This window comes from Candoia aspera, chromosome 1 (genome assembly GCF_035149785.1).
Source record: "Candoia aspera isolate rCanAsp1 chromosome 1, rCanAsp1.hap2, whole genome shotgun sequence".
NCBI lineage: Eukaryota > Metazoa > Chordata > Lepidosauria > Squamata > Boidae > Candoia > Candoia aspera.
The window spans coordinates 198290723-198314958 of NC_086153.1; the positions used below are offsets into that span (position 1 = coordinate 198290723).

The following is a 24236-nucleotide window of genomic DNA, read 5'->3' on the forward strand; positions in this document are numbered from 1 at the left end:
AGAAGAAATGGAAACCAGATCATTTGTATTCTATCACACTCTCCATCTCTTCACAGTTTTCTAATAGGTAAGAAGCTTTCTTTCACACAAAGGCAGGCTAGTGCTGAATTCCTAGATGCAGGGAAACTTGTCTAATTGATTTCGGTGGTTATGTAATGATAATGCATTGCATCCATTGTGATTGCATTTTTTTTTCTTGATATTTGAAACCCGCTGTCAAGTTAGATATCCAGTCTAGATGGATGTTCCCCTCTCCTTTTTTTCTTAGGTGTTAGCTATGTTGGCTGATAAAGAGTCCTTGGAAATTCAAAAAAACACGTTGCCTTAAGGTGGCATTTAGAGATGTTGGATAGGGGGGCTTTATCCTGTGCTGATAACTGCCAAGACTGCAGAACCTAGCATGAAGATTTGTTATGTGGTTGTCACATTGTTATCACCATGGCTTAGCCAGTGGAAAGTAGCAAGTTCCCAGCATCTTCAGTTAAAAGGATCAGGTAGCAGGGGATGGGACAAAGAGTTGTCCAGAGAATTGGTTGTCTGAGTATAGAGCATTGAGTTAGAAGAGCAGATAGTGCAATCCACCACAAAACTGCTTCCTGTGCAGTTGGGTGGCTTCAATGTGACAACATGGTGCTTGAAACAACCTTAAATGGCTTGAGGTCAGATTACAGGTGGATCACCTGTATATACAAATGGGGTTGAAGTCTGTTGCATTGACTGTGTTTCCTCCATCCTTGCCACAGGTGACAGAAATGAAAAGACTTTGGTATTTCGTTGCTGGATTGCTTTTAATGATTGCTCAAAGCAGCTGGCAAAGTCCTCTTCAAGAAACAGAAGAGAAATCCAGGTAAATGTCAGAATGTTTAATGCTGTAATAACCTGAATGTGGACAACGGATTGTTCTTGTATCAGAGGGCAAACAGAAATGAAAACCCTTTTAAGAGACTAACGCTATTTTTTTTCTTCCTTTGAAAACTGGATAAGTCAACAGCATGTCAAGTTATTAATTCTTTCCTTAGTTCTTACTGTTGTCTAAACAGCATCTATTTCTCCTGTTACTGAGTAGTAATTAGGTGACTAATGACCCTTTCTAATAGCAGGTATTTTTAGAATGCATCTATATCTTTGAAGGAGGTCGATACACGGTGCAGCACCTTTCAAATGTGCAATCTTCAGTGCAATTAATTTGTTACAAACCACACTTATAGATCATTCAAAGCTTCCCAGGCTGAACCATTAGATGACCCTAGACAGCCGAATGAAGTGAAACGTCACTCACAAGGTACATTCACCAGCGATTACAGCAAGTACTTGGACACGAGACGAGCTCAAGATTTTGTACAGTGGTTAATGAACACTAAAAGAAGCGGGTAAGCAAAATGGACACCAAGCCCCAACCCCTTACAAACTGCCTCCCTGGGAAATAAATTCACACAAAATACTTGATAACATATAAACTCAAAGAAAGGCATGATGAAATATATGAACAGATACTCTTCAGCTTATTAAGTTTATGCATAAGCTTCACAGAACTTAAGCAAGACTTAAGAGCTTCCCTGTTCATCCATCCATTTATCCATCTGTTCATCCAAAGTCTTCCATCAATCCATCCATTCATCTATCCATTCATTCTAAAATTTTGCAACCTATCCTATTCTGGGGTCAGGTCAAATAGCGACATTTTTATATATTACAGTCTCCCCAGGAACTCTTTCTTCATCACCTTCTCATTCTCTAGCCTAAGATTTAAATATTGGGTGCATTTCAATGTGAAAAACAAACAGATATTGATTAATGAAGGATTATGAGCATTCACTAAAATAAGTGGGGATTATGCAACAGTGACTTCCATATATAAGAAAAGGATGTAAATAAGAAAATATCCTGATGGACATATCCTCTGTTCACTAGCCCAAGTAAAGTTACTCCCATTTTGGTGGGGCATAGTGTGTCTCCTTGATGACATGACTTGGAAATTAGATAGGGTTAAATAAGATCTTATGTTATTGGCTGTAAAATTAGAAAAGTAAAAAAGCAGCCATGTACATGGGCCTAGTCAGGTGGAATTCAATGCTACACAAGTAGACTTTCATGTGATTCATGGGTGCAAGTCATGTGATGGTAGCACAGCCTTCCCAACCTGGTGCTCCCAGATGTGTTCAGCTTCATCTCCCAAAGCCCTCTGTTAGCACCATTCAGAGTGGAGTGTTACAGGATCTGAAGTCCAAACCTTCTAGAAGGCTGAAGGTTAGGAAAGGCTGCTTGCCTGTTTGAGGGAGGGCTATACTGTCAGTTCTGATGTAAGTATCACTGGTTCTCAGTCTGAACCCTGCATTGCTGATACATGGAGAGCTTACTCTTTAGCTTTCTATATCTTAAGGCTAAGTACAGCAGCTCAAATTATTCAGCCTCCCTCTTAGATGTAGTGCCCATTGTTACACAAAATGACATTGATTTTTAGAGTTTGTTTCAAGGTAGTTACATTTCAAGTAATTTAGGGATTAGTTTAAAGCCATGAACTCCCATTCAGTTCAGTTTTCCTATGATTTGAAGCAAAGTGTATTGTTTGTACTATAATCCCATTAATATCATTTTGTAATCAGTACATCTGAAATATTAACTGCTAAATATATACAGATTTTCATATAAAATAATATAGACATATACATTCCACTTCATAGATTTTATCTCCAAATAACAATAGACGACACCAGAAAACATTGTATTAGGAGTTACATATACAACCACACACCCACACATTCAACTGCAAATTAAAAGCATAACAACCTTCTTGGTTCAGAGTAAAGGCTTAACTACTCTGGTATGTTTTTCTCTCACAAAGGCCACACTGACTTTTAGGGGATCCTTTAACCCAGCAACTGTCAGACTTCATACCGGAAGTGGCACTAAATCTTTCTAGGCCCTTAACTCCATGTTTGGAAACTGGCTTCTTGGCAGGAATCTTATTCTAGTGGCATGACTAGACTAGTTTCTTTATTGTAGATAAGAATGAAGCTATAGATGCAGAGAAGATCTGACTGCTTCAGTATCTGGCAATCACACCTATTTATAGGTCAGTCCTCCAGGATTAAAATCCTAGGCTTTTTCCCTCATCTTTCCAAGACAATGGATTTTGGGCTGTTCTCTTCACTGCTATCAGGAGATACTGGACATTGTTGACCTAACAGTTCTCATGAGCTTGGGGAATTCTAGTTTACCTTCACTCCTAGAGTTTAGAAACAGACTGTTTATAATATTGGAAGTCATATACAGTACACCCATTACGAATAGCTTTGATACAATTAGTCAAGTTGGTGACTGATTTTTACCAATCTCTGGTAAAAGAAAAATTCCACTGAAGAATTTCTTTGATCTTTCCTAAGTTTTATACTATTCAGTTTCACTGGATATTCTGCAGTTGAAATATTGGGGGGCGGGGAGGCGCAGTTCATTTCCTCATACCATGTACCTAAGTTCAGTTGCACATTATTTAAAAATTGTACCATTTTTCTGCATTAGGGAATTGGACTCCACCTCCTTGATCATTTAATCAGCCTTTTCTCCAACCTCCTCAATGTTACTGTGACATTTTGGGAGCCAAAACTACTGCTCAATAGGTTTTTATGAAAGCAATATAACATTGGCAGTTTTATTTTTCAGCCTATTTCCTAATGATCTCTAACATAGAATTCACATTTTTCACAGATTTTTCGCAGCTTGCTAAGACATGATTTAGCCTGTACCAGTCTATTCTATAATGGCTTTTCTTAGAGCATGAAAATTAGCCAAGTGTGCTGTGTGGGTGTATTCTGTTTAGGGAAGAACTGATGAGTGAGAATATAAAATTAAAACACCTTTTCCCAGCTCTGCAATATCCTTTTTGAGGTGAAGTGGCTAGAACTGTACACAGTATTCCAAGTATGGTGGCATTATCATAAATGGGGATATTGACACTGTGGTACTCATTGTTACAATTTTCAGATGGTCCTTAACACAGAATTTATCCTTTTCACAATGTCCACACACTGGTTGATCACAACATTCTTTTCTTGGTCAATAACAGGATAATGTAGATAGGTTGAGGATTTTTACCCCACTTCACACTGGCTTGTGTACTATAATAGTATTTGCTATTTTAATGCCTATTGTTCCAAGCTGGTAGAACTTTTTCAGAATTTAGTACATTCACTATCCCTTATTTTACACATGCATGCATAGACACACAGATACACTCCCCAATAGTTTATAACCACTGTCCTAAAATGTACTTTAAAATCTATCAGAGTTCTATCAGAAGAATGGCAAAAAAAGGTCTTAATGAAACTATTTCTGAAAAAGTATTATTTTAAATAATCGATTGAAAAAGCTTCCCACATGTTCTAACTCAAATGTAGGCTCAAGTTAACAACATGCTTGAGTTTTAATAGAAGACAATTGGACTGTTTATCATTCTCAAGCAGAGCAAGGTATGTATAAAACATATACTGGAATTTAGTAATACAGTACAGCATATGGGTTACAATTTAGAACATGAATGTTGTCATATTGTAGCATTGTCTTTCCAGTCTTTCTTATGGGGCCAGTTTATATGTCAAATATATGTCTACTCCAAGATATGGCCTTTCTCCTAAAAGAAAGGTCTACTGAACCAGAACACTAAACTGGTTCACCCATCCCAGCATGATGTATTCAGACTAGCAATGGCTGTTCAGGATTTTGAGCAGGCATATTTTCTATCAGCTGATAAATGACCCTTTTAATTGGAGATGTCATAGATTGAATTAAGGACTGTATGAAAAATGTTTGCTCTATCACTGAACTCTGCTGGGCCCTCTGAACCTTATTTCTGCTCTTGCACATACATAGAGCCCTTTAAACCTAGCTCTATGAACAATTATTAGAGGAAGCTTATTTTCCTTCCACAAGGTTCTTGCCCAAGAGTATCCTGGGATTGTTCCCCAGCATCCTGTCTGCTCATGTAGGCAGCATACAAGGTTCTTGGGCCCCACTACTGCCCAGCTTGAACTACCCATATGATCTATAGATCTGCCATGGTAGATCTTAACTGAGGAGCCTGGGGACACTTCCAAGCCATGTCAAAGTTTCATAAGATACAGTTTGAGGAACCACTATGGCGGAGTATATTATTAGAACTGAGAATAATGTGCTCTTTGCAACTCCTGAAATCAAATGTACAATTTGTGGATCTTAATTTTATTTCCCACTTCTTCAGATGTTTCTTTCATTCACCATTTCTAATGCTGACAGTCAAAGTAATTTGGTACTTTGCTGTTTCACTCACCAGTATTTGGTTCATTGTTGTCCAAATACTTCATCCCCCATTGTTTTTCCACTATCATGTATATTACTTTGTTTCTTTTATGTCTTCTCTCAGTTTCAGCAACACAATTGTTTCATCTCAATGCCTTAATTAGATGTTGGTTTAAAAATCTTCTTTGAGTTTCCCTAAGTCAAATTTCTTATAGTTGTCCTGTTGACCACATGGGCTTGTCCATGCATTTTTCTTGGCAGCAGGAGGAAGTGATTAGCCATTATCAATTAATTAAATCAAGCTGAATTAATAAAAGGTTGTCATTGTGGCTGAGTCGATTACTGGGATCTCCTTGCCATCATCCTACAACACGTTTCTCCAACCAAGTACCCTCCAGGTATGTGGGACCACAGTTCACAGCAGCATGTCCAATGGCAAGTGGGGACGGATTCCCAGTAAATAGTTCCCAGTTCCCAGCATGTTCTAGGTGACAGATTCCTTCTGAATAGATCACAGCCCCAAGTATGTAGACTAGGTACATCAAATCTCTTTTGGACTTCAATTCCTATTTGCCCCAGTCAGATGGCCAATGATAAGAAAACTGGGAATTGTAGTCTGAAACATCAAGAGGACAGTGAGTTGCCTTCCCTTAATTTAGATTGTTGGCTTGATCCCTGGACACTTATTTCTTCTGCAAATAAGTAAAAATGCATGAAATTGAGGGTGCCAAATGCCTGAGAATGGAATTGGTGGAAAAACAGTGTAACTGTGGTGTGATGGTAGGGATTTCCTAATCAGGTACAAATGCACACTATTGGCCCAAGCTGGCTTCTAGTGCCCAAGATTGTATCCGAACCTCTACACTTTGACATTTTTAATATATATTTAGCAGAGGTAGGATTATACTGTCCCTTTTGAGTGGATCATGAAATAAGCAATTAATAGTCTTTTCCTAAATATGTTTATTTGCAGAAATCCACTAAAAGATGAGTGGTTGCTTTAGAACAAGTATTTGGTTTCAAGGATCAATAGTAGAAGAAGCATGAACAATTCTAGGGGACAAGCTTTGTTCCAAATGATTCATAGAACCAGCATCTTCTGGTTGGCTGTTTTTTTGTTTTTTGCTTTTTTTGGTATTTTTGGTATTTTTCAGCATTCCATGTTCACTGAATATGTTTAATTCAATCATTTGGAACAATAACTTCCCATGAGAAATCTTTACAATATAGAGGAAATGGTTGCGAACAAACCTTTAACCTATGATCACAACAAACAGTTCACAAAAATTCATTCAAGACTTGGTCACCACCATCAGGCTGGAAAAGTGGTTGACTATGAACTTCAGCAATTATATGACTTGGTTAATAATAAGTCAACTTATTCAAACTTATTGCAGGAGGAGCTTTTGACTGAATTGTGAAATAATTAGTAACTCAGTAGTAAGTTACATATGAGCAACTGAACAGGTTTGAAAATGGAAACAAGTATGTCTTCAGTCAGAAAATGATTTCATTCTTTAATTCCAAGTTTAGGTTATAACATTTTTGTTAGTTTTGGCATTTTGTTTGGATATTCATTTGACTGTAGAGAGTAAACTATATGTCGGAGAAGAGAGAATTAAGCTCTTATGTATTGTGGTTTTTTTGTAGCTGTTCTAATATAGAAAAAACATTCTAAGACTGAATATTCTTAATTACAGAATAGATTGATTGATCAATTAAGTTTACTCCAAGCATAAATATTGTAGCTAATAAAACACAAAATGTTTACAGTCTGTCTGGAATTAAATGCAGAAGTGATAGGATTCATATATGGGATTCTTGTCCAAAAAATATTCTTGTCATTAAATATCACAGAAATGTTTAATTAAGGATATAGTATGTCTTTTTCTACTTGTGTAAATGCCATTTTAATAATTGTTATGGGTCTCTGCCACAGACAACAAGGACTTGAAGACAGAGAGAAAGAAAACTCCCTGGACCAGCTCTCAAGGTATTTTAAGTTAAGATACATTATAAAATATAGAGGATGCAACAAAAATAGATCATAAGCTGACTTGACTGGGTCAGGCTTTTTATAGCCTGGGAGAGGCTGATGGCTGAACTGCGAATACATTGGCACATTCCTAAAAAATCTGGCTTCCAGAGGTGTTTACAGCATAATGGTGCACATAAAAACCTGCCTTTGCCAGCCCCAATAGTGGCTATCTCATTATGTAGTGGGAAAAAAGGGGGCATCCGGACAGAAATTATCTCAATGGTTGACAGTACTGCCTAAGTTGGTGACACTGATGATGAACATTTGTTTTATTCATTTATTACAAGCATTTTTATGCCACTTCAATCAAGTGAATCTAAGGGGCTTACACACATCTACAAGAACAAGAATACAGAGAGAGAGAGAGAGAGAGAGAGAGAGAGAGAGAGAGAGAGAGAGAGAGAGAGAGAGAGAGAGAGAGATCGAATAAACAAATTCTAATCAGTTATACTTCAGTCTAGAAATACGATTCTTGCAGTGGAAGTTATCTTATACAATCTAGCAGAGCATAGTCTATTCTGAGCAGTTGTTCCCTAGGGCAGCAGTCTTCAACAAGATGCCCTCCAGATAAGTTGGACTAACTCCCTGTTTCTATGAGCAAGTAGATATTAGGAGCTGAATTCCACATCTCAGTGGTCCTAGGCAGTGGAATACAGCTTTATGGCCTATATCCTGCTACTTTACTTACTTACTTATGTTATGAAGATAGTCCTCTCCAAGGCCACTAAGAATTCTAGATGAGCCAACTAAGACTTTCTCCAGCCAAGCAATAGGAGACTGCAAAAACTGATATCTAGACAGAGCCCTCCCCTCACTCCTAATTCTTCCTTTGCCGCGTTTACTCCCATGGAGCAAGAAAATGAAACAAAAAGACATTCATTGGTCGAAAATCCACTCCCCACTGAAGTCCAGTGCAAGGACATGATGGCATCAAGGTTGTGGAGAGAGAACAAAGCCAGGAAAGCAGGGATTGGTGGGAGCCACTGCCAATGAGAGAATAGTATCTCCTCCACCCCCACCTCCACCCCACAAGCTCTGCAGAACACCAGTGTTGTAACTTGCAGAACAGAAGTTTTGCCGGTTGGTATTTGAGCCATATGTCAGCTGCATGTAAATCACTTCAGTTGTCCATTGTCAAGGAAGGTGTACAATTACAGTGTTGATCTGGGAGTGACACAAGGCCCATTTGGAAGTGCTCTGAATCTGGAACCTCCTGCGCTCAAGCATATACTCCACCCCTGAGGTTACTCTTTTCCTAGCACATATCCCAGGTTACCAAGTATTGTACTGTGGACACATACAAGTTAAATTGTCTTCAACAACCATCTACAGCTTTGTTTTTCAAATATGTTCTCTCAAATGATCACAATGTATGGACTATGTGACACATGATGGAGAGGCAAATGCTGGAATGTTGCAAGGCATGTGCTTCTCATCCACTGTGTGTATGCTGCAGGGAAAAATTGCCAGGACCCCGATGTATATCTGTATAATGCATATGTTTTCCATGAACATTTGTTCACATTTATACTTGTTGTATTTGGTAAACCTGTAATGTGTGAAGGAATCCTTTGTCAAAAGTTTTACAGAGTTTTATACAGGTTTACATCAAAAGTTCCTAACAAAATACACACAAAACTGAAACTAACCATAGTATGTATAAAGTAAATGCATACATATCATCTCTGTTTCTCCCTCCCCCATGTATATAAAGAAGAAATATATGTGTATATATGTCTCTGACATACTGTAAGGTAAAGGAAAGGGGTTCTAAAACACACTGTTGGAGTGAAACCTGACATAATAATCCAGCTTTTTTCCCCCCCTAATCCATACAGATGGGGCAGGAATTATTTTACTAATACCATGGCATGAAATTCCAAAAAATACAGTTATTTGCAATGCAGATAACTTTACAGAGAATTGAAAGAGGGCAAGACAAAGAGGGAAAGGAGATGCTGTGTGAACCACATAGTACATACAAGGCACTTCCGATGTCTTAGGGAAGAGCAGCCCTACAGCTAATTCAACTCCTTGAGAATGATGCTTCCCTAACCACCTCCCTCTCCTGGTCTTTTCCTCAACTATCAAATTCATAATCAAATGAAGGGGTGGGAGGTACTGAATCTGTGACACCTTTGACTCAGCAGGTGGTCATTTGGAGGATTCTTTCAAGAAGCTAACACTAAACCAGAAGTTTATATATTACATTTATATAACCTTCCCCCATGTAAGTTGTTCTCTAACCTGAAGCCTCATTAATCTTCATCAAGAGAAATAACTATGGTTCTATTTGTCTCTTGAGAAAGATGTCTTATTCTGGACAGCTGTACACCAAGGCCATAAATTAGCCTAAGTCAGAGTCTGCAAACAGATCAGAGTGGATATACTGTATACTTGAGGCATAGAGAATGTCTTATGACACACATGAACTCTTAACAAGTTATTCATTCATTGCTCTCATGATAAGTTTGCCCAGTTAGGTGTTAGAGAATATCTATATAAAGTGAACCTCCTATGACTTATGAATAATGTGCTTGGGTTTTCTTTATCAGAGACCTTCAGGTGAGTGCTTGTCCTATGATGGATCTTACTTTCACATACCTGGAGAAAGTTTTGCCAGGCAATCACCTCAAGATATTTTGGGCAGCCAAACAAACTTGAAAAAGCAAAATGGAATGTGATTTGGCAGAGAGTCATGTATCATTTCACCATGAAGTAATTGCACAATCCCTTTATTATGCGTCTGTTTGGAAAAATAACCAGAGTACTATCTTTTTAAACTCCTGCTATAAGAATATCAGCAAAATACTTGCTGTAGTGTTTGTTGAGCATGGAAATATGTACTGCAAAGTTTCTGGAAGGAGTGAAACCCATTTCAGGCATCTTGTCAGCTAAGGCATTTAAGAACTTGTCAAGAGATGCAGGGAGCAGGTTTTGCTCTCACTGCTGTAAGCTTGCTAATTTCTCTTTTCCATGTAAAATGGAAACAACTTTTTATGTGGGTTGCAAAGAAAGAGTACCCATGGAGATTGCCTTGGGGCAATGCATAAAAGACAAAATATGATGCCATCCCTCATCTTCTCTGACAGACCTACAATCCCATTTTTTTCCCAGAAAGACACCCAGCCTAAGCATCTCATCTCTCTTTTTCTCTCACTTTTGGCACTGTCCTTTGGTAAGGTATGGGCTAAACCTGTTCCTAGTCTTTAGTGATGGCACAGGAGCATCAGATTTTGGGAAATGTGTAGTCCAACAGACATATCTCATTTCTTCTTTCTTTCTCCTATGTCTTCATCATGCTACATTGCAAGGACATATTCAAACTAATTGTATATGGAGGGATGGAGGAAAGAGGCTAGTAAAGAAAAATGGGAATGAGATAAGGGTCTAAACAAATAACTCTTCTTCTTTTAGTAATGGACTTGCCAGGCGTCATGCCGAATATGAGAGACATGCTGACGGCACCTATACCAGTGACATCAGCTCTTACTTGGAAGGTCAAGCTGTTAAGGAGTTCATTGCTTGGCTAGTGAATGGGCGAGGAAGGAGAGAGTAAGAAACCATCTGTTGCTACTATTGTTAAAATTTTCTTAGCTTTTGGGAGCTTTTGCCAATCAAAACCTAACGGAACTGCAATGTATTTCCCCTCCTTTGCTTGCTGTATTTCATACTTTACTTTTGAAACCAAAGTTGTTCTGCAGACATGAAATAATCAAAGTACCCGTTAAAATGTAGCTCTTTGCAGGTTTACTGTGCTGTTACATACGTGAATAGGTCAAATTTCTCCATAAGGCCAAGTCATATGGAAGACCAATGAAGTTCTCATCTTTTGTCTGATTTCTTCCTCTGTTTGTGCATGCTCTACTTATTCTTCCTGCTTATCAGATCTGTTACCCCAAATCTCTCCCAAGGTCTTTATTTACTTTCCAGCATTCTGCTTTTCCTAATGTTTTTTGTTTGTTTCCCAAAGTTTGCGCAGATTCTTCCTCCCTGAGCTGCTGCTTCTTTCCCCCCAGCATCCTCAAGAAGTTGCTGTAAGGCTCATTATCACACTGTCAGTCTCTTTGCACTCCTTTTAATGTTTTCTTTTTACCTTCCCACTCTCATTCTGCAATATATTGAATATTTACCCCTACCCAGCCTCAAAGCACCCCATAACTTTAGATTGCCAACACCTCTGTCAGTAACCTGTACTCTATCAGTAACCACCTACATCCTGTTCTCACCATTTTCATGAAAACAACCTCCCCTTCTTTTTGCTTGTTATACCTACTGCTGACTTTAATCGATCTTTCTTGGCAACTGTACATTTGGAACAACATTTTTCTGGCTTCAATCCCTCCACCCCACCAATCCCACGCCCCAAAGCCTTGCACACTTACATGCACCCTTGCTGAAAGGACCTGGACACTGAAGGTCAATGCACCATTGTACTTTTTTACACCTTTAGACTGTGAGCTCTCTGGAGCAAGGCTTCACATTCCTTCTCCCTTGGCTCAGTTCTCCATTTCTACACTGCCAACTGTAAAAGCACCATGTATGTCATTGGCATTCTATAAAATTTTATTATTATTGCCGTTATCATCACCATAATAAAATAAGTTCTGAGAGTCAATTATGTGTGTTGAAATTAAGGAGTAAAGCTAAGAAAAGATATTTCTGAAACACCGGTTAGGATTACCCAGTGGGCACCTTTTGAGAACATTTCTTAGAATAAGGTTGGAGGAGGAGGATAGTGGTGCCAAATGCCTTTATTTTTTATTAAAAGAGAAGAAGCAGTCTGGTAATCATCAGCAATGGTTAGTAATGCTAGATATCTGAAATCACTCCCCTTGATCTAATAAAGAACAGCTTTCCAGGACTGGAAGGCAATTACAGTACAGCCTTCTTTGCACTTCATTACTGTTGATCTTCCTTAGGGACATATTACTGAGAGAACAACTAAGTGTTGCACATAAATGTTTATAATGGATCTCTTTTGTTTAAAGAAAATAGTGGTTTTTAGCAGAGAAACTAAGAGAACACTGGGAATATAAAGCTTTCCTCACTCCTTGTCCTAGGGGGAAAGGTTTAGATCTCTGCCACAGGTATTACTAGTACTACTATTACTGGTATTGGCTTCTTTTGCACTCTTTGTTTGTATACCATATGTTTAATTCACATAATTTCAAGGCAGCTTGGCCAGTCTTTGAAATTATTCTCCTTCCTCTACATTAGTGAAATCTAAGATACAAATCTGAACTATCACAAGTAGCTGTGTATTCCATTGATATGCCTGTTAAAAGAAACCCTCCAGGCTCATAAAAGAAAATCAGGATTTTTCTCCTTATATTTATGTTGCAGTTCTTCAAAAGTATTTAGGAAACAATACAGCAGCATATTACAAATTCTCAGCAAAAGTATTAGCGCCATCTGATGTTGCTAGTAGCAAGATATACCTCCATCTTTCCTCCTTCCCCAATTTCTGTTTTTAATCTGGAGTTGGAAAAGACATTGATGAATGGGATCATTGGCTCAGATGGAAGAACATTTAATTGGAGTATTTTGGTCTTAGCATGTTTACTATAGTTACCACTTCCAATAGTAGTGCTGAAACTTTCAGACTGATAAAGTATCTTTTCTGTTACTGACCTTAATTAAAAGTATAAGCAAGGAATTCAGAACTTTTGTCATATAATATTAATCCTGGTGCAATTCCTGGTATCACATATGATTCTGAGAAATATTATTCTGCAATGATAATTAAAAAGTTCAAGCTTTCTTATATAACATAGAAGTTCTTTACTGATAAGATAAATAACGTCCTTTGGGAAGACAGATCTCAGAGAATGCAGCAACATTTTTAAAGTAGTCAGCAAGTTAATGGATCAGTACAGAATGTCCTCTCTCAGAGATTATGCCTTGAGCACAGATCACAATCTATAAACTATTTATTCCAATTTAAAGGATGAGCTATGGGCTGAAATGTTCCCCAGGTCAGTCAACAGGAATTAACTGTTGGAAGAACAACATGGGATTCATAGGCATTAACAATGCCACCAATCTCTCTCTAGTTAAGAATGGAAATACAAATCTTCACAAGGGGAATTTGATGACTTTATCAGTAGCAAAGTGTGTGTGTGTGTGTGGCCTGATATAAATTAACAGTTCTTCTGAACATGATTTAGTTAAAGCAAAAATATTTTCAGTTGAATGAATAGCTGGGTATGAGCCTTAATCTGCATTGTGAAATCAGCTGGATTTTAAAAGGGCTTAATTTTGATTGAAGTACATACAACATTTCTCTTTATTACTTAAACATTTTTAAAAGAAACAGATTTTGATCCAGGGATTATTTTACTGAAGGGTGGTTGTTATGAAGATACAAAGCCCAGTCCTTTGTACTTCTGCTGTGGACCTTTGACATCTATTTTTTTATAACCTGAAAATATATTATTTGTCCGTTTTTCCCTTTTAAGTTTCTCAGAAGGAGCTCACACTGGTGAAGACCTTAGTCGAAGACATGCAGATGGCACTTTCACGAGTGATTACAACAAACTCCTGGATGACATGGCTACCCAAGAATTCTTGAAGTGGCTGATTAACCAAAAAGTGACCCAGAGGTGCCTGAATTTTAGCTAATTTTGGCTAATAGCTGTGCCAATAGCTGTGCCTGGTGGGGAAGAAAATTTCACTTGTTTCCACTTTGCTAGTATTGTTTTTACAATACTTTCTTAGTACTGTTCGCTAATATAGTATAGTTACTAATCCCTGTATGCTATCCCGGGTTACAATTGTGAGATGGGTGGCCGTATAAATCATTTAAATAAATAAATAGATAGATAAATAAATAAATAAATAAATAGTATTTAATAAAATTTGTGATCACAGGGTAAAAAAATACAGCACAATTGAAGTTGCCATATTGATTTTTTTTTTAACTTGTCCCCACCCCCACCCCAATACTCTGGAACTGATGGCTCGTATTCTTTTAAAATGCTATTTTAAGAAGAGCACAGCTATTCTCCAGAGATTCATCTGCACTCCATGTGTTTTCTTCTTTCAGTGGCTCCAAGCTACTGTCTGGTTTATGCAAACCAGCCATTTTTTAAAAATGTACATAAAACAGCAGTTTTCTTATTTTTTTTCAGGGCGACCAAGACCTCATTCATATTCATCCAACAATCTACATTTTTACATGCCAATCACATGCATCCCTTAGTCAACTCACTTAGCCCTTGTATAGAGCAGGGGCTGGTCACCAGTCAAATGCTTCTGCAAGTCCTCAGCTAGACTTCCAAACAATTGCTATTTTTTGTTATCATTCCCTTGCAACTAGAGCCACACTGCCAGAGCCTTGGGGCTTTATATACTAGCTGTTAATAAACTTATTTTCCGCAACTTTTTAAATTCTCCTTTTAAAGGCATCACCCTGGTAGCAAAGCATTCTTTACGTTTGCTACATGCTGTTTGATTAAGTACTTTTTTTGTTGTTGTCTTGAACCTTGTGCCAATCAATTTCAATTGGTACTTCAAACTGGAATTGACTCAATCCTAATTATTTGTCACTATTACAAGCAACATTTATATAAGCTACACTTATACATGATTACAGCCTAACAGCTGTAAGTGGGACTTAACTTTGGCTGGATTGCACACATTATTTTTAGAATTCAAATAAAGCTAGGCAATTGTAGACATACAAAATTGACGAAACTACTACAGTCTTATAAAAAGTTATAACTACTAAATTTTAATTGAAAAACTGTATGTATCCCTCCACAGCAATTATATCAATGTTCTTATTTGTCTTTAACTTTTTGTTTTCTTTTGATTCTAGGGACCTTCAAGGAGAGTACCAATAAGATGCAGAAAAAACATGGCATCAAGATCTTCTCTATATCCACTCTCAGCCACTGGAATTTATTTTTTATTTTTGAATTTTAATATTTTTTCTCTGTATTCTAAAACCACAGATTCTGACATGCAAGGAAATGAATTTCACTATTTTATCCTACTATGGAGGGATTTTAAAATGATTGTTCCCTTGTCAGCTGGAAATAACTAAAATCACAGCATTATTGGTCAAAGTGTTCTATGTTTTCAGATCTTTCTGAAAGATCTTTAAGGAAGTTCTGAAAAAGGCCCCAAGCAAATGTGTTCATAAGACCATTATTTTATTTTTTTCTATGAAGATAGTATGTACATAAAAATGATGAACCCAGCCAGTATGAACCATTATCAAAAACAAGTCTGGCAATTAAAATTGTGAGGAAATGTCCTTCTTGAAACCTTTGTTATAAAAAGGCTCCATTTTCCAGACCATCAGTGAATAGTCTTGAATAAATAAATGAATAAATAAAACAAATTACACTGCTTTTTTGGTGTCCAACTTTTTTTAACTGAACTTTTGCTGCCTCTTTTTAAAGTCCCATAAGAACATCACATGAATAATAAACTCTTATCAAATTCTGTTCAGTTCACCATTCTTATTTTCAAGAATGATCAACTAACCCTTCTTTCAAGAACAACTCATTGTTAATAGCACAACTTTTCCACCCTGGTACCCTATGGAAGAGTTGGATCAATTCCCATAATTTCCAACCAAGAACAGACTGGGAATTATGGGAGTTGAAATCCAACTGTCTAAGAAGAGGGAAATCTACTCTTGTATTTGGCTGACATTTTAAGAGATAGATATTTTTACACACACACAATCACATAGCGTAAGTCAGATTGTGTTTACATTAAACTATAATGAACTTTTAAAGCCTTCATTGTTGAAAATTCACTAGCAGTTTTCTTCCATTTTGTAGCCCATAGTATGAAAGACCCACATATGCTACAACTAGTAAAAAGGCCCCTTTTTAATGATATGGTCTCAGACATTTAAGTGTTCAAGAATTAGTTCCTAGCTGTATTATATTTCATTTTCTTATCTTTATTTTTATGCCATAGAAAGTGTTTTTTTTTAAAAAAAAATCGTTAGATTTTAACAATGTTAGATTTTAACAATGTTTGCACACATACCTTACAAATGAAAGATTTTTCATGAAAAGTTTTTATACTAAAATTATATAATAATCAGCAGCTTAGACAGCTGTAAGTAGCATATTTTAGCTGAGAAGAAGAAAGAAGAGGGGGAGGAGGAAGAGGAGGAAGAGTTGTTATTTTGACGTTCGATAGAATCTACAGTACTTCATTAAATTAAACTTTTCAGGAAGGGAGGCGGTAGAGAAGCATTTTCAGAGGATACACTAGGCAAGGTTAAGCACATTAAGTTCATCAGGAAACAGCCAGGCATATTTGGACCTCTGCATTTAAAATCATGAGGTTTTTAAAACGTTGAACTGTGCCAGACTAGTGATCTCAATGTTTTTACAGCACTACAGTCCTTCCACAAGATGAATTTGCTGAGAAACCTTCCCCACCCCAAGCTGCTCTGGAAACAACAGCACTGCAATTATAGATCCCTGCTACAAACTGAACAATCTTAGCCTGACATCTGGAAAAATTGGTTGAGGGGTGGGGAAGAAAATTGTCTGAGTCATACTTCCCTTTACAAACTACAGTATGCAAAATTCAAAATAAATGAACTTCTTTAAAAATAGAGATTGTGCCAATATAGTGATCATCCTGAGGAGAAATAAAGCCATTGGAGAGGGAAAAATCAGAAAGAATATGCAATTCTGTCAATTTCACCCAAAATAATAAGAGGCTAGAAAACTGAGACAAAAAAATAAGAATGAAAGAAGAGCTGGGCTGCATTTGCTTAAGAGACTGTCTTCTCCATCTTGCGCTGCCATTCCCCAGGAACAGGTATTTAAGATATGCTGTCCTAACAGTCAGGAATCACGCTGAGATGAGGAATAGGTCTCTAGTGTTTATTACTGCTACATAAGACAGAATCCTAACAAACTGAAGAAGCATGGGAAAAACCCAGACAGATAAACCCCGAAAGTTAAGGCGGGTCTGATCTGTGTCTCTTTGAATGGCTGCTTAATTCCTCAGTATGACGCATGCATTTTCCCCCCTGGATAGGGGCCCCCTCCTGCTTGCCATCAGTACTCATGACATCACCCTCCCCTCCAGATTCACATTCCATTTCAGCCCCCTCCCTTCCAGAGGTTTGATAAGAGCCTATGTCTCCTTCTAAGCTCCCATGGGAACTGGGCAACGATGGAAAGTCTTCAAAGGAAAACTCCTCCAAAGACGAATCAGTGCTGCTCTCCAGGTCTGATAATGCTTCTGGCCCAGGTGGCTGCTGCTGGAAAATAGCTAGATCATTAGAAGAGTCGTCCCCCCTCCCCCCTGAGAAATGCAAGCCCAAGGTGGAGGGCTGCGGTTCCCCCCCCCTCCTCTGTTACTGGTGTCAAGGCTTCAGGCGGGGGTGGAAACTGCAAACTTACGAACTCCTCTGCTTGGGATTCCTCTGCTTGCTCAGCCAAGTGAGGAATCTCTGGTAGAGTGCGAGGCTTGGGTTTGTGAGGGAAAAGCTGATGGAATCAATGAACCAGCGTTGGTGCATGTACAGCTCTGGCATTCTCCCACGTGCGCTCTTCCTCAGGGTACCCTTTCCAATGTATGAAATATTCCCCTCCTCCTAGAGTCCAGAATATCCTTGACTTTGTATTCTTCCTCCCCCTCCACAATTACTGGAGGGGGGGTGGTATTTGCGATTGCAAGGTACTTGTGGGAGGGTCTTTGGCTAGCAAGGCTCTTTGAAAGACTGGATGGACTTTCATGGATGCGGGCAGCTGTAAGCGATAAGCCACTGGATTTATCTGCTGTACCACAGTGAAAGGGCCCACAAACTTAGAGTCCAACTTCTTGGAGGGTCTGGTAGAGGTCAAAAACTTGGTAGAGAGCCACACTTTGTCTCCTACTGCAATCGCTGGCGCCTCTTGTCTGTGAGCATCTGCAGCTCTCTTGAAGCACTCTTTGCCCTGTTCAGCTGCTCCTTTAACAACTCCTGTGCGGCTTGTTGCTCTTTAAGAAAATCAGCTGGGGCTAGAACAGCTCCCTGCTGGGAGGAGGTGGGCAACACCCGAGGGTTAACCCCGTAGACTGCTTGGAAAGGAGACATCTTGGTAGAGGATTGCACAGAATTATTATATGTAAATTCTGCCATGGGGAGTAGGGCTGGCCAATTGTCTTGCTGATAAGTGGTGTAACACCTGAGATACTGCTGTAACCATTGGTTAATTTTCTCAGCTTGCCTGTTACTAGCCAGATGATGCGATGATGATAGGTGGATCTGGACCCCTAACGACTGGAAAAGCACCCTCCAGAACCTGGAAGTGAACTGAGGGCCTCTGTCACTCACCACGTGATTTACCATGCCTCTATACCTAAAAACATGGTCCATGAACAACTGCGCTGTGGCTTGCGCAGATGGGAGGCCCTTGCAAGGAATAAAATGCACCATTTTAGTGAAAAGGTCCACCACCACTAGTATGGAAGTCAGTCCCTGGACCGGGGGTAAATCAGTGATGAAATCCATGGAGATTGTATCCCAAGGCTGACTGGGGGTGGGTAGGGGTTGCAAGAGTCCTGTGGGCTTCCCTGGGAGAGGCTTGGCTCATCTACAGGTATGACAAGAAGCCATGTAGCCCTTTATGTCTGCAGTCATCTTAGGCCACCAGTAGTCTCTCAGAGCTCTATGGAGAGTTTTGAAAACACCTCCGTGGCCTGCCGTTTGATGGTCATGGCAAAGTCTCAGTACTTCTTCCCTCAATGAGGGGAGAATGTATAATCGCCTGCTATGCCAGAGGATTCCTGCCTCCACATTGAATGGCGAGGCAGTGTCTTGCGGGCCCCTCTGGAGGTCATCCATCCTGGCCCTGGCATACAGGTCCTGTTGCTGCTGAGCTCTGACTCTTGTAAATAGGTCCTCTGCTTGTCTGCCTGCTGCTAAAATCTCTGTCTGGTTCCCCCTCATAGACTGATCAAAGTTGTGAGGTTGTAATATAGTAGCCTCTACCTCCTGGTGAATAGCGGGGGTTGCCTGAATGGATCAAGACAGGGCATCTGCCAAACAGTTCTGCGCCCCAGGAACATAAGAAATAACAAAATTGAAACGGGAGAAAAACTGGCTCCATCTGATTTGGCATGGGGTGAGGGATCTGGTGTTTTGTAGAAGCTGTAAATTCTTGTGATTGGTGCAAACTTTCACAGGAAAGGCTGCACCTTCTAGCCAGTGCCTCCACTCTTGGAATGTTGCTTTAATTGCTAGCAACTCCTTGTTAAAAATATCATAGTTTCTCTCTGCTGGTGAGAGCATGCGTGAAAAAAAGGCACAAGGAAGCAATGTATTCTCGGTTTTGTTTGTATATTGCAATAACACCGCCCCAATGGCAATATCGGAAGCATCTGAATGCATTATGAATTGCTTCGTGGGATCAGGGTGTTTTAACAGCGGCTGGGATGCAAAGAGTTGCTTGAATTCTCGGAATGCTGCTTGCTCCCTCTCCCCCCAAATGAATTTTGATCCTTTCTTCAAAAGCTGTGTGAGGGGTTTAGCCCTGTCACTAAATTTTTTTATGAATCTCCTGTAAAAATTGCAGAACCCTAGGAACCTTTGTACATCTTTCACATTTTGGGGGGGTTGCCAAGAGAGAATTGCCTGGACCTTAGAAGGATCCATGGATATGCCTTCTGTTGATACTTTATAGCCCAGGAAATGTAATTCAGTTCTCTAGCTTGGCAAACAGCTTGTTCTCTCTCAGTCTTTGTAAGACATTACGTACATGGGTTACATGAGTTGTAGCATCCTCAGAGAAAATTAGTATGTCATCTAGATAAATGACCAGATACTTATCTAGTAAATCAGAGAAAATTTCATTCATAAATCGGGAAAATATGGCTCCTGCATTAGACAAGCCAAAGGGCAAAACAAGGTACTCAAATTTACCAAACCTGGTATCGAAGGTAGTCAGATATTCATGCCCCTCTTTCATCCGGATCAGATTGTATGCATTCCTGAGGTCCAACCTAGTAAAAATGTAAGCGATCCAGCAGATCAGATATTATTGGCATGGGATAATTTTCTTTTTTTGTGAGTTTATTGAGGGAACTGAAATCATGTACCACTCTCATGGGTGCCTCCTGGTTTGCCGGTGCCAATGGGTCAGGCTTCTTTGGTACGAAGAAGGTAGGAGCAGACACTGGGGAAGTAGATGGTCAGATGAAATCCTTTTGGAGATTAGAATCCAAGTAATCCTTGAAGGTGGCTAGTTCCTTGAGGGACATGGGATATTGTTTCCCTGCTGGAATCTTGGCTCCTGGTATCAACTCAATGGTGCAATCACAGTCCCTATGGGGGTGGGGGTAGTGCTGTGGCCTCTTGTTCGCTGAAAACATCTGCAAAATCTGCATACTTGGCTGGCAACTGGACCCCCCCTGCTTCCGTGACTGCGTTGGTTGCTAGAGAGAGGAGAGCGGCTTGAATCTTGTGATGCTGGCATTCCTTAGCTGGGAAGGAGATTGCTCCCGTAGTCCAGTTCAACAATGGGTTGTGGATCTTCAGCCAAGGTGTGCCCAGGACTATAGGCACATTAAGTGATGCCATAACATAAAGTTGGATCCACTCAGTGTGGTCTCCCATTGTTAGTTGCAAAGGTTCTGTGAACCTTCTAATCGGCTCTGCCTTGAGGGGCTGGCTGTCAATGGTCTCAACTTCTATGGGACGTGGCAATTCTATGGTCAGGATGTTGAAGTCTTGTACGGTCTGTACATCAGTAAAATTGGTGGAAGCTCCGGAATCCACGAGGGCCTCTAGCTTGACCTGGTGCTCTGGGTTTACGTGCATTATTATTGGTAAGTAGTAAAAGGATTGCCTGGAATCCTCGGAATGAGCCCTTAATTGATTGATGGTCTCCCTGCTGAGCTCTCTGGATGGAGACTGATGGAGTTTCCCTGGTTGGAAGTAGAGGCAGAGGTGGCTCTTGTTTCAGCTGCTTGCCCTGGGGCTCTTACGGAATTTGCTTGGCTTCTCACTGGGCAAGCTCTCACCATGTGCCCCTGGACTCCGCAGTAGAAACAGAGGGCTCTCTCTCTCCTTCTCTGTCTCTCAGCCTCGGAGGTAAGCCTCCTGCTCACCCCAATCTGCATCAGCCCCTCTGGTCCTGAGTAAGGAGATGCTGCGGAGAGCACTGGAAATCCTGGAAGCGTCCTGAGGCCCCTGCCTCTCTCCAGCTGCATCTGTCTGAGCTCTTCTAGCCTGGCATCTATGACCACAGACAACCGATATAAGGCTTATAGGGTATCTGGTGTTCCCTGGCACACTAATTCATTCTTAATTTCTTCATTCAGCCCCTGTTTGAATTGGTCTTTCAAGGCACTGTCATTCCAGTCCAGATCTCCTGCTAACAGCTCGAAATCAGCAATGTAGATTCCCACTCTCTTGTTGCCTTGCTTGAGCTTCCGAATTTCCTGGCTGGCAGTGACCTCTCTGATCGGGTCGTCAAAGTGTCCTTGGAACCCTGCCAGAAAATTCTGGTAGTCGTTGAGAATTGGGTCATTGTTCTCCACCATGGGAATAGCCCATTTGGCTGCTGGGCCCTTTAGCAGACTTAAAATGAAGGTGACTCTGGTTCTGTCTGTGGGAAACTCTGCCGGTCTGCTGTCGAAAAACATTGTGCACTATGTGAGAAAGGTTCTCAACTGTCCTGCTTCTCCTCCAAACTTCTCTGGTAGACTGCCCTGGGATCTCAAGACTACTGGCGGAGCTGCTGCTGCTGCTGCTGGCACCGGTTGTGGGTTAATCAGAGCTGGTTGTTGTAACTGCTGTAGCATGGCTGCTTGTAATGTGTTGATCTGGAGATCTACTTGTTGGTGTTGTTGTTGCAGGGCTGCTGCCAATAGTTGGATGGCTTGCCGAATTTCCTGGTTTTCCGAAGACATTTTCCAAATGTCTCTCCTTTATTTTTCTTTGTTCCTCCCTCTTTCAATGGGAGTAGGATTTTGTTAGGATTGATGTCCTAACAGTCAGGAATCACGCTGAGATGAGGAGTAGGTCTCTAGTGTTTATTACTGCTACATAAGACAGAATCCTAACAAACTGAAGAAGCATGGGAAAAACCCAGACAGATAAACCCCAAAAGTCAAGGCAGGTCTGATCTGTGTCTCTTTGAATGGCTGCTTAATTCCTCAGTACTACGCATGCGTTTTCCCCCCTGGATAGAGGCCCCCTCCTGCTCGCCATCAGTACTCATGACATATGCTCACAAGAACACAAGAGTCCTGATAAGGTAACAAGAGCCCCGATATCTAAAAATGCTTAAGAATACCTACTGCCTGCCTTCTGTGGAAGGCTACACACAGCCTGTACAGGTTTCTGCAGTGAGATGTGGCTATTTCTGGAGCTTGCCAGAAACAAGGGACAGGTTAGCAGTTGGTATGAAGCTGTCCCTCCAACCGACAAAGTTCAGGGGCAACATGCTACATGACATGTTTTTGTGGCTGTGAGATGGAGAGATCCTCATGAGTATCCACTGTTGGTTGCCATTCCTGTAAAGCACCATGTGCAGCGGTGTTTATTGTGTCCAGACCTGTAATCTCTCTGTTCCTAAATATAAAATTCTAGAGCAGGGGTCCCCCAAACTCTTCAGCTCATTGACCCCTTCTTGAAGTTTCAGATTGTTCATCGAGCCCCAAACATATATTATATGAAAATTATTTAACACACACTACTTTAACTACTACTGCTATGAATAATTGTACCAACAACAATAACGAATAGTCCCATCGAACACTTGGGGGTCAGTATTAACCACTTTGGGGGACCCTGTTCTAGAGTCGTGAGAAAATTTTCATCAGAGGTGTTCTGTAGGTAAAACAGCCAAACCTTTAATGGCTATAGAGGCCAATTCTCCTTAACCACCAATAATTCTCTGAATGAAGCATCTTTGTCTCTTGCAACTCATGCCATCCTGGGCATTAGTTGAAAATCTTCAGCACTTACGTTGGCTGTTTAACTGTATTATTCTCAATGTCACAGCAATGTGCATTCTTTTACCCATGACAAAAAATTTTGGAAGTTGTTTTAAATCAAGATGGAACCTTCCCATAGCCTTCATTATTCAGACTGCCTGTCTTACAGCCACAGAACCACATTCCCAGAACAGGCAGTACAGATGGGCAGAGACTTAAAAATGTAGCTATTCCAAGAATTAAGATAAATATTAAACACTTCTAATGGATTTGCATGAACCACTGATCAGGCTGCACATTCAAATTACATGAGTTTGCAGGAAAAATAATCAAGGAATAATGAGTAGCAAAGAGCAAAAAGCAATTGTTCTTGAACAATACTTCTACTGGTCAGCACATTATTTACAGTATAAACTTCCCCTCCTTACTCTCTCCCTTTCTCTGTCTCCATGGGTGCCTCTTCTATCTTCTGCTTTAACATCTTCAGCAAAAAGCGTTGCAAAAATATCCCACTGGTCCCCGCCTCCTTATTTTTGTGAAGGAGGAGGAAGAGGATGAGAAGGGGCAGCAGCAGCAGCCACCTTTTAGGGTCCTTGTGCTACTGAAGAGGTGCTCATTAAACTATCAAAATGTTGATGTAATGTTACAAAACCATCATAAAACTGTACATGATCGCAGAAAAGAAAAAAAAATTAAAAATAGCAGTTATCATAAAGGTATTAAAACCAGCAGAGTCTTTAGACAAAAATATTGCATAAACAGTTAAATAAATAATAAAACCCCCAAACCCTTAGAGTCAAATCAAAAGACTACTCTGAAGAAAGTATGTGTCTGTGACGCAAAACACCATGGTACCCATATGTTATCCACCAGCAAGGACAAAAGAACTTGATGAAGAGATTTTACCAGAAAAACATCTAAAGTTGTTATTACCAGTGGTGGTGGTAACATATTTAATCACTTTTCAGCCTACAAAGCAATGCATAATTTTTAAAGCAGTAAAACAATAGAA

At 39.9% G+C, this 24236-nt stretch overlaps 1 protein-coding gene across 2 annotated transcripts; it reads left to right on the forward strand.

Moving 5' to 3' along the window:
* The first annotated feature begins 701 nt into the window (after positions 1–701).
* On the forward strand, positions 702–15764 carry GCG (glucagon). Of its 2 annotated transcripts, XM_063318297.1 has the most exons (6): positions 702–847; positions 1209–1370; positions 7211–7264; positions 10727–10864; positions 13771–13914; positions 15132–15764. In XM_063318297.1, the coding sequence occupies exons 1-6, from the start codon at positions 753–755 to the stop codon at positions 15154–15156; spliced, it is 618 nt and encodes a 205-aa protein (XP_063174367.1). In that variant the 5' UTR covers positions 702–752; the 3' UTR covers positions 15157–15764. The 2 variants fall into 2 exon arrangements, with proteins under 2 accessions (XP_063174367.1, XP_063174366.1); XM_063318296.1 differs by lacking the exon at positions 1209–1370 and having other exon boundaries at positions 705–847.
* The last annotated feature ends 8472 nt before the right edge of the window (positions 15765–24236 follow it).